The sequence below is a fragment of the Alosa pseudoharengus genome, unplaced genomic scaffold, assembly GCF_046254945.1.
Source record: "Alosa pseudoharengus isolate Yale_2024_CS ecotype anadromous, Long Island Sound unplaced genomic scaffold, YU_APseudo_1.1 YU_APseudo_1.1_scf_9, whole genome shotgun sequence".
NCBI classification, from domain to species: Eukaryota; Metazoa; Chordata; class Actinopteri; order Clupeiformes; family Clupeidae; genus Alosa; species Alosa pseudoharengus.
The window spans coordinates 2,433,672-2,448,388 of NW_027468881.1; the positions used below are offsets into that span (position 1 = coordinate 2,433,672).

General features: G+C 38.3%; 1 protein-coding gene across 2 annotated transcripts in view; it reads right to left on the minus strand.

Moving 5' to 3' along the window:
- letmd1 (LETM1 domain containing 1) overlaps positions 1–14,717 on the minus strand; it is a 78,207-nt gene that overhangs the window by 40,167 nt on the left and 23,323 nt on the right. For both annotated transcript variants that reach the window (XM_076276369.1, XM_076276370.1), the window contains exon 3: positions 3,249–3,364. In XM_076276369.1, the coding sequence (XP_076132484.1) occupies positions 3,249–3,364 (116 nt within the window). The remainder of the gene's footprint in view (positions 1–3,248; positions 3,365–14,717) is intronic.

Genomic DNA, 14,717 nt, shown 5'->3' on the forward strand with positions numbered 1-14,717 from the left:
TTTAGCACCTGGACTCTTCCTCTATGGAGAAATACTGTATAAATATGTGCAGAACTCATTTTGCCATTGTTTTCCTGAAATATGCAAGGTCTTCCCTGGAGAAAAAAGCATTGCCTGGATGGCAGTAAATGTTGCTCAAAACCTGTATACATCATTTTAAATTGATTGTGCCTTGCCAGATGTGCAAGATGTCCATGCTGTAAGCACTAATGCACCTCCACACTGTCATAGATGTTCGGTTTCGATTTGAGGACAAAAACAAGTTGGAAAGGTTGGATGCTTAGATAGGCCTTCTCCTCTTTAGCCCAGATGATTCCATGATTTCCAAAAAGAATTCCAAATTTTGATTGGTCTAACCACAGGACCTTTTCCACGTTACCTCTGTCCATTTCGTGTCCATAAACAAGCTCAGGCCCAGATAACACGTTGGCATTTCTGTAACATGTCTAAATACAAATTTGGCTGTTGCATGGTAAAGTTTACTCTAGTATTTCTGAATTCAGTATCAAACTGTGCTCATAGACAATGGTTATCAGAGGTTTTCCTGAGCCCATACAGAAACAGGTCTGGTTTTAATGCAGTGCCTGCATCTGAGGTCCAAAAGACCACAGCCATCCAATATTGTTTTTCAGCTCTATCCCTAGTTTGCAAAGATTTCTCTGGATTCTCTGAATATTTTAATGATATTATGTACTAGGGGTGTGCATTGGCACTGCCCTCACAATTCGATTCGATTACGATTCACCAGGTAACAATTCGATTCAATTCGATTCTACGATGCATTGCGATGCATCAAAATTCTACTGCACACAACAAGGCAAATTTTGAGGTCATGAGGCAATACAAGCAGTCAGATATTGAACAACAGATTTTATTGGCTGCTATGTGCGTATTATCACTCTCCTGTATCTTTGACATAAATATCATTAAATAAAATAAAATTGAATGGTACAGGGTATTGGATATGGCATTTTAATAAGTTTAATAATTTAAACACATTGTAAAACTTAAAGCCCAAATTTGGAGACATCCATGCATGTCGAAATTTGCTGCTAATTGAAAACTAGATTACTCTGGAACGGCTAACTGTACAGGGGGACTGCTTTACACTTTTCTGTTCGGTAAGGTCAGCTGTTTATTCTGATATATGGTTTGTTATGTGTTGAACGAAGGGTTCGTGAAGTATCCCACCGATATGAATGGGTAGGGAGATGGGCGCAGAACCTTCAGTAGAGTTTATGATTAAATTGAATTATATTATTTACTTTTCTCATGAACCGTTCACCACAGCAATTAACGGCTAACATTGTTTAAAAGCTGAGAAAAAGCTCTTTCATGTGATGTGATAGGCTACTTGTGATGTCTGTGTGATGAGTAGGCTCGTTAGGGAGTAGTTCAACTGAGAAGAATGGGTGAATTTGGATGCACTTTCTTTCTTGCAGTCACTTTCTCCACTGCATAAAAGACTAAATTAATTTGCGCTGTGAATGCTTATTTTGACAGGCCATATGCTAAAAAAAAATCGTTATTAGTCGGACGCAAAACAGAATATCGAAAGAAGGGGACACCAAGGCCACCGTGGCCTGTAAACCTCTGATTTTCAAAGGGGCATCACGGCCACCTCGAGCAACGATGGCCATGGTCGTCGTGAAATTCCTACCCTGCACATACTGCACACACATTAACATAGCCAACTCAGGATGCCAACGATCGACATGGTTCGTGAAGTTAGTTGTATTGCCAACGTGCTTGATTTTAGTGTGGCAGGTTTTACACACCGCGTACGTCTTGTCTAGTTTCCCATTAACTTTGTAGAACCCGAAATGTGCCCAGATGTCGGCTTTCCAAGCTTGCGTTTTCGCACACTTTCCAAGGGTGCGTTTTTAATTACCCGTCTATCGCGTTCATCTCCCTCTGTCATCTTGATTCTTTAGTGTTGTTGTTATGCTAGTTAGTGCTGGCGCTTAGCATGTAGCTACAGGCTGCGCATGTCATTACAACGTTGCTCCGGAAATGCCCCCAGAAGTAATTGAAACTTCACAATTTTATTGTCCACTCAAGGCCAGGAAATTAACAGTGACATAATCGATTATGGCACGTTGCCGCATCGATGCTGAATCGTGCATGCCCCGCATTGCAATGCATCGCCGAATCGATTATTGTTGACACCACTATTATGTACTGTAGATGATTAACTCCCAAAATATGTCATTAAAAGCATTACAATTACATTGTTTCATCATTTGTCCACAGTCCACACAGGTTTACACAGAGTGATGAATACCCCTACATCTTTACTTCTAAGAGACTCTGCATCTCTGGGATGCTCTTTTTCATACCCAATCATGTTGCCAGTTACTCTAATTAGTTGTGAAACATTCCTCTTTTTGTTTTTCCAGCTTTTCCAGCATTTTGTTACCCCCATCCCAACGTGTTGCTGTTATCAAATCAAATTGAAAAGGAACATATATTTTCCATGAAATAGTTGAATGTGTCATTTTCCACATTTTATATGCACTGCAAAAACTGCTTATCTAATAAAATCTAACAATCTAAGATTGTTTGATCTTAATATAAGATCAATAACACTTTGTTAGATTTTATTTTTTGCAGTGTGTTGTCTGTGTCCTTTTGGTAACTAAATATGAGTTTAGGAGATTTGCAGATTATTACATTCTGTTTTTATTCACATTTTACACAACAGCCCAACTTTTTCTGATTTGGGGTTGTACAATAATGACTTGGAGACTTATATCTGCAAATCTCCTAAACTCATATTTAGTTACCAAAAGGACACAGACAACACACTGCAAAAAATAAAATCTAACCAAGTGTTATTATTAGGACCCTAATATGAAAGGCAGGTACTAAACATTATTTTCATTGCTGGGCAAATATCTATGGTGTATTCACCAAGAAATAAGAAAAAAAAATTTGGTCCATGTCTTTGTCCATGTGTTTTACACTAGCAGGGCGGCTACACTGGGCACATCACCAAAGCGTTCGTTTGTGGAGCGTCTGCTGCAATAATTAGCTTCCAGTGTAATCAATGGAACTGGCTACACCAAATGTGGTAGCAGTTGGTACCTTCAAAGAAATTAGATCAGTCTTCTAAGCCTACTCTAAACCTACGCTTACAGTACGCTCCATGAACGGACCGCTTGCCTTGAGAACCCAGTGTAGCCTGGGCCTTAGACTTTGCCTAGAGCCTCCTGTGTGGATGAGTTGTGCTTCAAAAGTGAACAAACCTGTCTGAGTTTCTCCAGCTCACGATAAGGCAATTTCCAGCGATCTGTATTGTTGGAAAGCATTCTGGTCTTAATCTCTCTCACCTCTTTGGCATCTTGAAATAAGAGTCGAAATCCTGCAAGAACATATGATAGTTTTCAAGAGAGAAAGGTTAGAGAGATTTGGGTTTAAAAGGTTAAAATAGAATAAAAAGTAAAAATAAATAATTATAAAATAAAGGGAAGACTTCCGGTTGCAGCACCATGTGAGGAGGACGTGTTTTCTGGTGCTCCTTGCTAGAGTTGAGAATTAATTAAAGTTCACAGAATAGCAACAAAAGCTGTGACTAAATGTGGATCGACTAATGTCATTTAAACTACTGCCATATTGTCATTCATAGTAGCCTATAATTCAATTATGACTGGTCATCGTGGACCTGCTAAACAAACTTTAGCTAGCTCTTCCCAGGCTAGCATTAAGGACACAGCTTCGGCTGTGGCTTTAGAACAGCAAGAACCGATACTTGAAGCAATTGCTTCCCTGAAAGAGGAGCTCCTGGCAAAAATAGACGAGAAATTGGAGGGTTGAACAGCAGACATTAGGAGACAGGCAGACCAACTTTGGAAAGAGCTGGAAACTAACAGGGGCAATGCCAATAGAATTGAAATGTTGGAGCAACAGTATGAGCGGATAGAGAACGCTGCTAACCAGCAGTCTAAGTCAGCACACTTGAGCTTGAAGTGGCTATTTCTCAGATTTTGGGTCAATTTGGGTTATTGAAATTTTGAAAAATAAAATTCAAAATTTTACTAATTGGTATGCATCAAATTATTAGTAATTTTGATAGGAGTAACCTTGTGAGCTTAGTTGAGACCATAATATAAGGGAATTTATAATTTTTCAGGTAAATGTCATTACAATCACATCTTCTAATATTTAAATTTTAAAGATGACATGATCAATCAATGATCAATTATGGTTTCACATGAAGTCTATTTTACCTTGAACGTATTTGAATTGTTGAATTTTACTTACAACATGAATTATAGTCGTTTAAGTATCTTATTTTTTGATTTATTGCTCGACCCTGGCTTGGAATATAAATTAATTTGAAATAAATGGCATATATCAAATCTGTTTTAATCCAGTGGCAATTTAGACTGTCCAACATTGTCAAAAATATCTAATTAATGGTCATTTATTGTCATTTATCAATCTATCGGCAAAAATATGCATGGTGATGGTGATGACATTGCAGTTCTGGTAATGACATTTGTTGTGGTGATGACAAATCACTGATTGTAATCTATTGCAATTAAATGTTTATAATTTAGGAGCCCAAGGTGAACTGACTTTGTGCAAAAAAAAACAAACATATTTTTTTGATGAAAAAACAGTAGCAAAGTGCCTTTATGTAGAGTGTGTTGGTAAATCATGGGACAGGTATACATTAAGCAAAATAAAGTAGGAAATGCATATATATGCTTAATGTGTGCATGCAGTTCATTAGTTCAGGACAGTTACATTTAATTCATATCATGATTTGGTAACACTTTATAATAACTACACACAATTCATCATTTATTAAGCCTTTGTTACTTATTAGTTAATGGTTTGTTCATCATTAGTAATTTCTAATTTATCATCAGTAAAGCATTTGTTCACACAGTTATAAATAGTTTGTTCATAGTAAATAAGCCTATATCTAAAATATGTTTATACATTATTGTTAATACTTAATAAATGATGCAATAATATGTTTTTGATGAAGTAATATTTCCATTATTTAACAGTTGTAACATACACATGCACTAATGATTAGTTAGGGTGAGGATACATATTTTATAAACCACTTCCTAATACTATAATTCATAATTAACTCAGGAGTTACAAGTGGTTAGTTAATGATATTTTGTGAGCTCATCTAAAGTGAGGACTTTTTATGCCTTGCAACACATTTACAAATGAGTTATAAAGTTTACACATGCATTTATTAATTTAGCCGACACTTTCACCCAAAGCGACACATGTCAATGAAATTAAAGGGCAAGGCCACATTGGTGGACGCCGGGGTTTGAACCCCCAACTTAATGGATTACTGCATGTTAACCCAGCTCCCTATCCACTACACTACCTCTGCCCAGTGGTATTACAACAGTCAATTCAAAAATATAATATAGATATGCGTGTTTTCTATGAACAAACCATTTTTAACTGTGTGTAAACATGATTTACAGATGAGAATTAATGTAGGAATAATGCTTTACAAACGAAGAATACAGCATTTAATAATACTTTACAGATGTTTAATAACAGTGTGTAGTAGAAGAAAACAGAAACTCTTGCATAGTTGTAGGGGTTTCTGTCTGGGCCAAGGTGGTGTAGTGGATAAGGAGCAGGACTAGCATGCAATAGCCTGAAAAGTTGGGGGTTCGATTCCCAGCTTTCATTGTTATGTCAATGGCCTTCAATTTAATTGACATGTTTACGTCGCTTGTCTGCTAAATGAATGAATGTGAATGTAATCTTTACAACTCATTTGAAAATGTGTTGCAAGGCATAGAAAGTCCTAGATAAGCTCACAAAATATCATTAACTAACCACTTGTAACTCCTGAGTTAATCATGAATTATAGTATTAGGAAGTGGTTTATAAAATATGTATCCTCACCCTAATTAATCATTAGTGCATGTGTATGTAACAACTGTTAAATAATGGAAATATTACTTCATCAACAAAATATTATTGCAAAATGTATTAAGTATTAACAATAATTCATAAACATATTTTAGATATAGGCTTATTTACTATGAACAAACCATTTATAATTGTGCGTACAAATACTTTGTTTATGAGAATCAACATAGGAACAATGCTTTACAAATGATGATCAAAGCATTTTGTAATAGTTTGCAACTGGTTTATAATAACAAAATGATTTCATTATAAGTGGTTGTTTCATTACTTATTAAGTATAAATCATGTACTTACAAACATATTTTTGGATAGGCTTATTTACTATGAACAAACCATTTATAATTGTGTGAACAAATGCTTTACTGATGATAAATTATGTATGAACAAGAAACTAATGATGAACAAACCATTAACTAATAAGTAACAAAGGCTTAATAAATGATGAATTGTGTGTAGTTATTATAAAGTGTTACCCATGATTTTTGTAATTCATTTTTGATAAATAATGTTTGGGATATGGCACAACATGTGAAAACTCTGGTTGCGAACACCAAAACACAGATATTGTACCACAAAACACCAATAAAATGTGTCAAAATCATGAGTAGGAGCAACCATTAAAAAAGTCACACAAAAATTACACCCTGTGGACAGAAATAGGCCTGAATTCTGGGAGACTTTGAAAATAGATCACGTTGCTGCAATTTGCGAATAATTGGTGTGAAGGAAGGAAGGGAGAATGGTGAGGGACCTGTCAGCTACATACAGTATACAGGATTAGAGCAACATATACTGCCATCCAGGCAATGTATTTTCCAGGAAAGACCTTGAATATTTCAGGAAAACAATGCCAAGATGAATTCTGCACATATTTAAATAGTATTTCTCCATAGAGGAAGAGTCCAGGTGCTAAGATGGCCTGCCTGCTGTCCAGATTTGTCAAATTATGTGCATAATGGAATGAAAAACATGACTAAGAATATCCCATAATGTTGAGCAACTGAAATCTTATATCAGGGAGTAATAGGACAACATTCCATTCTCAAAACTGTAGCAAATGGTCTCAGTTCCTAAACATTTACAGAATTTTGTTAAATGAAGAGGTGAAGCAGCAAAGTGGTAAACATGCTCCAGTCCCAACTTTTTTTGAAACATGTTGCTGGCATCTAGGGATGTAACGGTATGAAAATTTAACCTCACGGTTATAGTGACCAAAATGATCACGGTTTTCGGTATTATCACGGTATTTTTAAACGTGTGTTCAATATGTTCAGAAAGCACTTATAGGCCTACACAAGCTGAAATAGTTTCAAAAAGTGTCCCGTTCATGTTTAATTGGCTATGTGCTTATAGCTTAACTTGCCCTAACATTACTTGGAGGTTGCTATTACTGTTATTTGGATCCAATGAGTGAGACCAGGCTTGGAATTTCACCATTCTGGGGGCTAGGCCACTTGGCCTTCAGTTGGGCATATTTGGTGGAGGGCACAAAGGACACATGTTAGGGCACCAAGGCCAAAGTTAACTAATGATCAAAGTTGTATAGCCTATTCACTGCAGTAGACCTGCATCACTGTATGAAACATTACAAAAACATGAAACATGACATATAACTGCAAATCATCTGATCATCTAATATTTACAGATATCTACTGTAGGTATATTTAACATTTATTTTATATTTGGCCTGTTATGAAATCATGTATTGAACAATTTAAGCACAGTTCAGCTTTAAGAAACTCAAATAGCCTAGATGCATGCTTAGCATTTTGTGATCTACTTTCACAAACTCTTAGTCAGCTGTCCTCTGATTTACCAATATCTAGGCGATATTTGTAACATTTATTTTGTATTTGGCCTGTTATGAAATCATGTGGAACAATTTAAACACATTGTAAAACCTAAAGCCCAAATTTGGAGACATCCATGCATGTCGAAATTTACTGCAAATTCAAAACTGGATTACTCTGGAACGGCTAACTGTACAGGGGACTGCTTTACATCTTTGTGTTCGGTAAGGTCTGCTGTTTATTCTGATATATGGTTTGTCATGTATTAAACGAAAGGTTCGTGAAGTATTGCACCGAGAGGGATGGGTAGGGAGATGGACGCAAAACCTTCAGTAGAATTTATGATTAAATTTAATTATATTATTTACTTTTCTCGCGAACCGTTCACCACAGCAATTCGCGGCTAACATCGTTTAAAAGCTGAGGAAAAGCTCTTTCATGTGATACGTGTGATGTCTGTGATGAGTAGGCTACTTCACGAGTAGTTCAACTGATAAGAATGGGTGAACGCACTTTCTTTCTTGCGCTGTCACTTTCTCCACTGCGTAAAAGACTAAATTAATTTGCGCTGTGAACATTTTGACAGGCCATAGGCTAAATAAAAATCGCTATTAGTAGGACGCAAAGCAGAATATTGAAAGAAGGGCACCAAGACCACCGTGGCCTGTAAACCTCTGATTTTCAAAGGGACATCACGGCCAACGCAAGGGGCAACGACGTGGCCGCTGTGAAATTCCTACCCTGAGTGAGACCAAATTAAGTGTTCGAAATAAAACTTTAGGCTACTGTGTTCTTCTGATAACGTGAGTGGAATGGATTTAATGTGGACGCGAACATAAAAAGACGCAGAGTGGCTACAGTGCAAGTTTTGTGGTGAAAATGTTCCGCCTTTTAAAATCAGTTGTAGCCTAATCCAACTATCAGTTAAAACCATCAATTAGACAACAGAATCAGTAGGGTACCAATTTTGCTTCATTGTACCAGGCCTACTGTATGTCAAAAGCAGGCTCGGGAAGGATTAAACAAACGGTTTCAACACCGTGGTAATCAACCGTGATAATTATGATATTTCAAAAGAAAACGGTAATTGTTATCGTCAACATTTTTATCACTGTTTATCATTATACCGGTAATCGTTACATCCCTACTGGCATCAAATTCAAAATTAATATATATTTTCCATGAAATAGTCCAAATTTTCATTTTCAACATTTGATATATTGTCTGTCTTTTTTGCTGCTAAATATGGGTTTACGAGACTTGTATTTTATCACATTCTGTTTTTATTTGCATTTTACACACGTCCCAACTTTTTCTGTTTCATTTACTAAGGATAGATGAGTTGCAATTGACATGATTTTAACCAACATGCTATTTTTATGTTTGACAAACTGCAGGTCAGATTAGGATGAGAAATGAAAAGGTTGGGCATAGCCAAGTTTTTTCCAACCAAAGATAACAGGGGGGAACTGGACACAGGTGGAGAAGACAGGGAGAGAAACCAGGATACTGGAGAGAAGCCAGAGAAACAGAAGGAGAAAAGCACAGGCAAGTTAGACAAAGATGAGCAGCACAAGAGACTGGAGCGGACCGAGGGCCAGAAGCAAACCAAGGTTCCGGAGCAGCACGAGAGACTGGACTGGACCAAGGGGCAGAAGCAGTGTGAGGGGCAGGACCAGCATGAGAGACTGGAGTGGACCAAGGGGCAGAAGCAGTGCGAGGGTCAGGAGCGGCACAAGGGGCAGGATCAGTACACAGTGTTTGGAAGTAACTGAATACATGTATTCGGGATTACGTATTCAGAATACAAAATATGAGAAACTGTATTTAGTTACAGTTACATTTTCAATGAGTGGTATTCAGAATACAGTTACTTTGGCCATTTTAAGGGGTTAATTTTAGAATCCTTCTCATATTAATTTCTGGGCTTTTTGAACTGAAATTTTAATATTTCTGTGAGATGATCTTGTGCATTAACAAAATGCATAATGTTTCAGTTTATCCTATAAAGTTAAGTTGTGGGGTTTTTGCTGACATCGCCTGTTGGTCTTACAAACTGAAATAGCAGCTTGATTCACACTTGATAAAATGTAAAACAGCGCTTATGTAATCCAAGTATTTAGAATACGGTACTTAGATGGAGTAATGTAACGGAATACGTTACAAATTACATTTTAGGGCATGTATTCTGTATTCTGTAACTGATTACATTTTAAAAGTATTCTTCCCAACACTGTCAGTACAAGGGTCATAAGCAGCACGTGGGGCTGGAGCAGCCCACTGAAGAAGAGGGAATAGGACTGTGCATTACCTGGCGAAAAACAAAACCTTTTTTTTCAGATCATGGAGAGATTTCAGATGTGCAATAACTGTAAAAGGTGTCTTCATAAGTAAGATTGGTGTTGGTTAAAGCTATTGAAATGTTAAAACCGAATTGTCCACTGAAATCATAACTTAAACAGCCCCTGAATTCTTAATTTTGGGTAATGCTAAAAATTGTAACCTAAATTATTAATTGCACAAAAAGATTGCTTTTTTTGTTTAAAACAATCAGATCAGATTCCCCATGCAAACTTTGAAATGAACAAACTGAACACAAATGTTGTTAGTGTTGATATTGAAGTATTGAAGAATCAGATGAAAATACAGTTGCTTAATATATAAAGGCTTATAGGCCTACATAATATGGATAATTTAAATGTAAAAATCACATAGGTCTATTATTTAGGAGGATTACCCTCGCAAAAAGGGGGCGAGGGTCTGTTTGTTTCAAATTAATAGCCCTCCATTATGATTTCGGGTCCTTCAGGTAGCCCTCATTCCCAAAAAGGTTGGAGACCCCTGGTCTAGGGGATCATGTGTCTGTAAAATATGATTTGCCCTTCGGTGTGGCCCAAGGGTAGCCTAGAAATCTAGACGCACCCTAGCGGCGGCAAATTAATTTGCTCAGCTTGTACGTCTAGTATCGAACCATAGGAATTTCTATTGGCTTAACACCGTGGATGACGGCCAATCACATCGCTCTATTTCGTTAGAGAGTCTTAAGGCAGGCTTAACAGGATAACGACATCCTGCGACGGTGAACAACAAGGAAGGTGGCTATGGCAAACGAAGAGCGGTTGTTTGAATCGGCGTTGGCGTCAACTTTGGAGGAGTTGGACTTGTGCTTTTCTTTGAAAGTAGATCAACACAATGCACTTAAGTCATTCCTTTCGAAGAAGGATGTATTTGCCGTTTTGCCGACCGGATACGGATATGGTCGTAGCGCTGGCCTATTGCATGCCTAGGCAGTTTGAAAGACAATTCTCTGCCCGCCCCTTGGATTAAGCGAGGTGAATGATTCGATGCCAGACTATACATGTCAATGATATAGGATGGCCCGCCAGGCTAGCCCAAGGGAGCTTTCTTGGTCCTCTGCTTTTTTCCCTATATATGCTTCTATTAAGAAACATCATAAGTCAGCATAATGTAAACTTCCACAGCTATGCAGACAATACCCAACTATATATTTCTGTGGAGCCAACAAACCCAGATGGCCTCTGCTCCTTTATCAGATGCTTAGCCTCCATTAATCAGTGGATGAGCGAAAAAAATTCAAAGCTAAATTACGATAAAACAGAGGTACTTTTGTTTGGACCAAAATCAAAGTGAGACGCCGTTCTTAGTAATCTTGGGAACCAAGCACACCAGGTCAAATCAAAAGTAACAGGGCTAGGTGTCATCTTAGATACAGATTTAAGCTTCTAGCCCCATATTAGTTAAGTTACCCAGACAGCTTATTTCCACCTGAGAAACATTGCCAAAGTGCGGCCTTTTTTAACTCAACAAGATGCAGAGAAATTAATCCATGCCTTTATCACTAGTAGGCTAGACCAGAGGTTCCCATCTGTGAGGCGCGCCTCCCCTGGGGGGCGCCAAATAATGAGGAGAGGCGCGGATTCAAAAAAGAAGGAAAAACGTTTATTATAAACATTATAAAATCGAAATAAATCATGGAAGAGATGTATACTAAATCTTTGGGATAGTGGAAAGTATTATTGATCCCCATCCTGTGTGAGAATATTGTGCCAAACTTCATAATGTAGGCCTAACTTAGCAACAGTGCCGCCAGCCGAGCTAGCTGCAAGTTCTCGTCGGCAAATCAAAATTCCACTGAAGCTCCAAGCGGATTTGTACACGTGGCCTTACAGCACTGTTTACAGCTCTTCGAGTCCCGGTAAGATGTAATTTTAAGTGACACATACACGTAAGAGGTTGAACATACGTGACGGTTGGTAATATGTGACATTCCAATAGCTAACTTAAAATGGACAGATTTGTCACAATCGCTGCACGGCCTGAGCCTGATATGGGCAACAAAGCCAAACGTCGAAAATATGATGAAAACTCATTGCATTGCATAGTATAGCATAGTATAGCGATTTAAGTGGCTTAACTTAAGTGAATATCATTATTGGAAAATTTGTTGTGGGGGGGGGGGGGTGTCACTGTTTTCAGTATGTGTCTTTATTACTATTGTCTATTGAATGTTTTACTACTACATGCCTATTTGTACTACTATTTGTTCAACACCTGCCGAAGTCAAATTCCTTCTATATGTAAGTATACTTGGCCAATAAAAACTGATTGTGATTCTGAAAGCAAAAATACTCATCCATTCCTGCGAGAACAGAGCGGTTATTGTGCATCGTCCCAGGCCCAAGTCACACACACTTGTGTGTGTGTGTGTGTGTGTGTGTGTGTTTGTGGGTGTGTGTGTGTGTGTAAGAGTTGTACTACGCTACATGCGTATACATTTGTTGGTCTTCAGAAACAGTGTGTGTATTCCCTATGATAATCTAGGCCTACATAAAAAAATGTTCAAAATTTTGGGGTGCCTTAAGATTTTTCATTCATGTAAAGGGTGCCGTGACTGAAAAGAGGTTGAGAAACACTGGCCTAGGCTACATTTTAATGCATCTTTTCTGTATAATAAGCTCAAGCTCAGTCTGTTGTAATGAAATCAAAAGAAATGAATGTTGTATCGTCAAACAGGTCTATTGCCACTTATGACTGGATTTAGGCCTAATGTTCAATTTCAAGTTCAATTTATTTCAAATTTCAATTTGATTGCAGACAGGATCACATACTAAATGGACAAAACTATATTTTCCTGTTGTGTGCATTCAGTACTTGGATAGAAAAGGGGATGAAGGAGTTTTAAAACGCAAGCTAGAGTTACATCAATATGCTAACTGATTCCATCATCCCAACTGTAAAGATCCGAAGCTTCCCTAACCAGAAGCCATGGGTGGATAGAGAAGTCAGAACGGCATTAAAGACACGCACCATGACTTATAATGCTGGGCTTATTTCAGGGGATATGACGGATTACAAAGCAGCATCTTATAGTTTACGTAGAGCTATTAAAGATGCTAAGCGGCGCTATAGAGACAGAGTTGAAGCTGATTTCTTGGAGGGTAATCCAGCACGAGTGTGGAAAGGACTCCGAACCATCACTGGCTTTAAAAGAAAGTCCCCTCCTATCATGAATGTGAGTAAAGCCCTCCCTGATGAACTTAATGCTTTTTATGCTCGCTTTGACATGAAAAACACAGACTATCTTGCACTAGCTGCAGCATGTGAAGCAAATGAGGATGCACCTTTCTGTGTCTCTGAGGTCGATGTGAGCAATGCCTTTAGGAGGGTTAATTGTAGAAAAGCTGCTGGAACGGATGGAATTTCTAACAGGGTTTTGAAATCCTGCGCTGCTCAGTTAGCTCCTGTGTTCACTTATATCTTTAACACATCATTGGCTCAAGAGAGTTCCTACTTGCCTCAAGCAGTCTGTTATTGTTCCAGTACCGAAAAACAAAAGTCCATCATGTCTGAATGACTACCGCCCAGTAGCCCTGACGTCTACAGTGATGAAGTGTTTTGAGAAGCTTGTGAAAAAATTATCTGCTCATCCCTCCCTGCCTCCTTCGACCCCCTCCAATTTGCTTACAGAGCCAACAGGTATACAGAGGATGCCATCTCAAACCTCATGCACACCACCTTAACTCACCTGGAGGAGGGGAATGGGAATTATGTGAGGATGCTGTTCATTGACTTCAGCATTCAACACGATAGTACCTCTCACCTTGGTCACCACCCTGTGTCACTGGATATTTGCTTCCTCACCAACCGTTCACAAGTGGCTAGAGTGGGGGGGTCTGACATCTGACTCATTAACCATCAGCACTGGTGCTCCCCAAGGCTGTGTTTTCAGTCCACTGCTGTACAACATCTACACACATGACTGCAAAGCCAACAGTAGTCATACCTCAATCATCAAGTTTGCAGATGACACAGTGATCTTGGGCCTGATTAGTAACAACAATGAACAGCTCTACTTGGATCAGGTTGATGAGGTGGCACAGTGGTGTCAATCTAACAGCTTGACACTGAATATCAATAAAACCAAGGAAATGGTAGTGGATTACAGAAGGCAGCAGCAGAACTACAGTTACACCCCACTAATGATCCGCGGTAGAGATGCGCGGATGGGCTATTATTTCAACCGTAACCGCATAGCAAAACTTATCATCCATCCGCACCAACGTTTTTTGACCAATTTTCAAAACCGAACCCGCCCGCCATCCACTGGTTGTTTTAATGTATATGGGTGATGGGGTGCTGCTGACGTGAGGCTGGAAAGCTCTTGCCTGTTCTAGAAAGACTGATCCAATGCAGCAAATATATTAAAAGGCTAAAGTCCTACATTGGCTATGTTGTAGCCTATCCCCAGAATATCAGCAGCAAACTCAGTCTCTGTCTCGCAAAAGTCTCCAAATAAAACGCACATCGGCCTGTAGCCTACAATTTTATCATTGTAATAAAAAACGCAATTTGGCACATAATTTCAACATGCTGCTATTTAGCCTACTAATTAATGCCTATTGTACTTTATTTTTTGCAAAAAGAAAGAAATCCTTAATAAAATAACAAGTCATTCACATTATAGGCTAGCCTACTTTACGC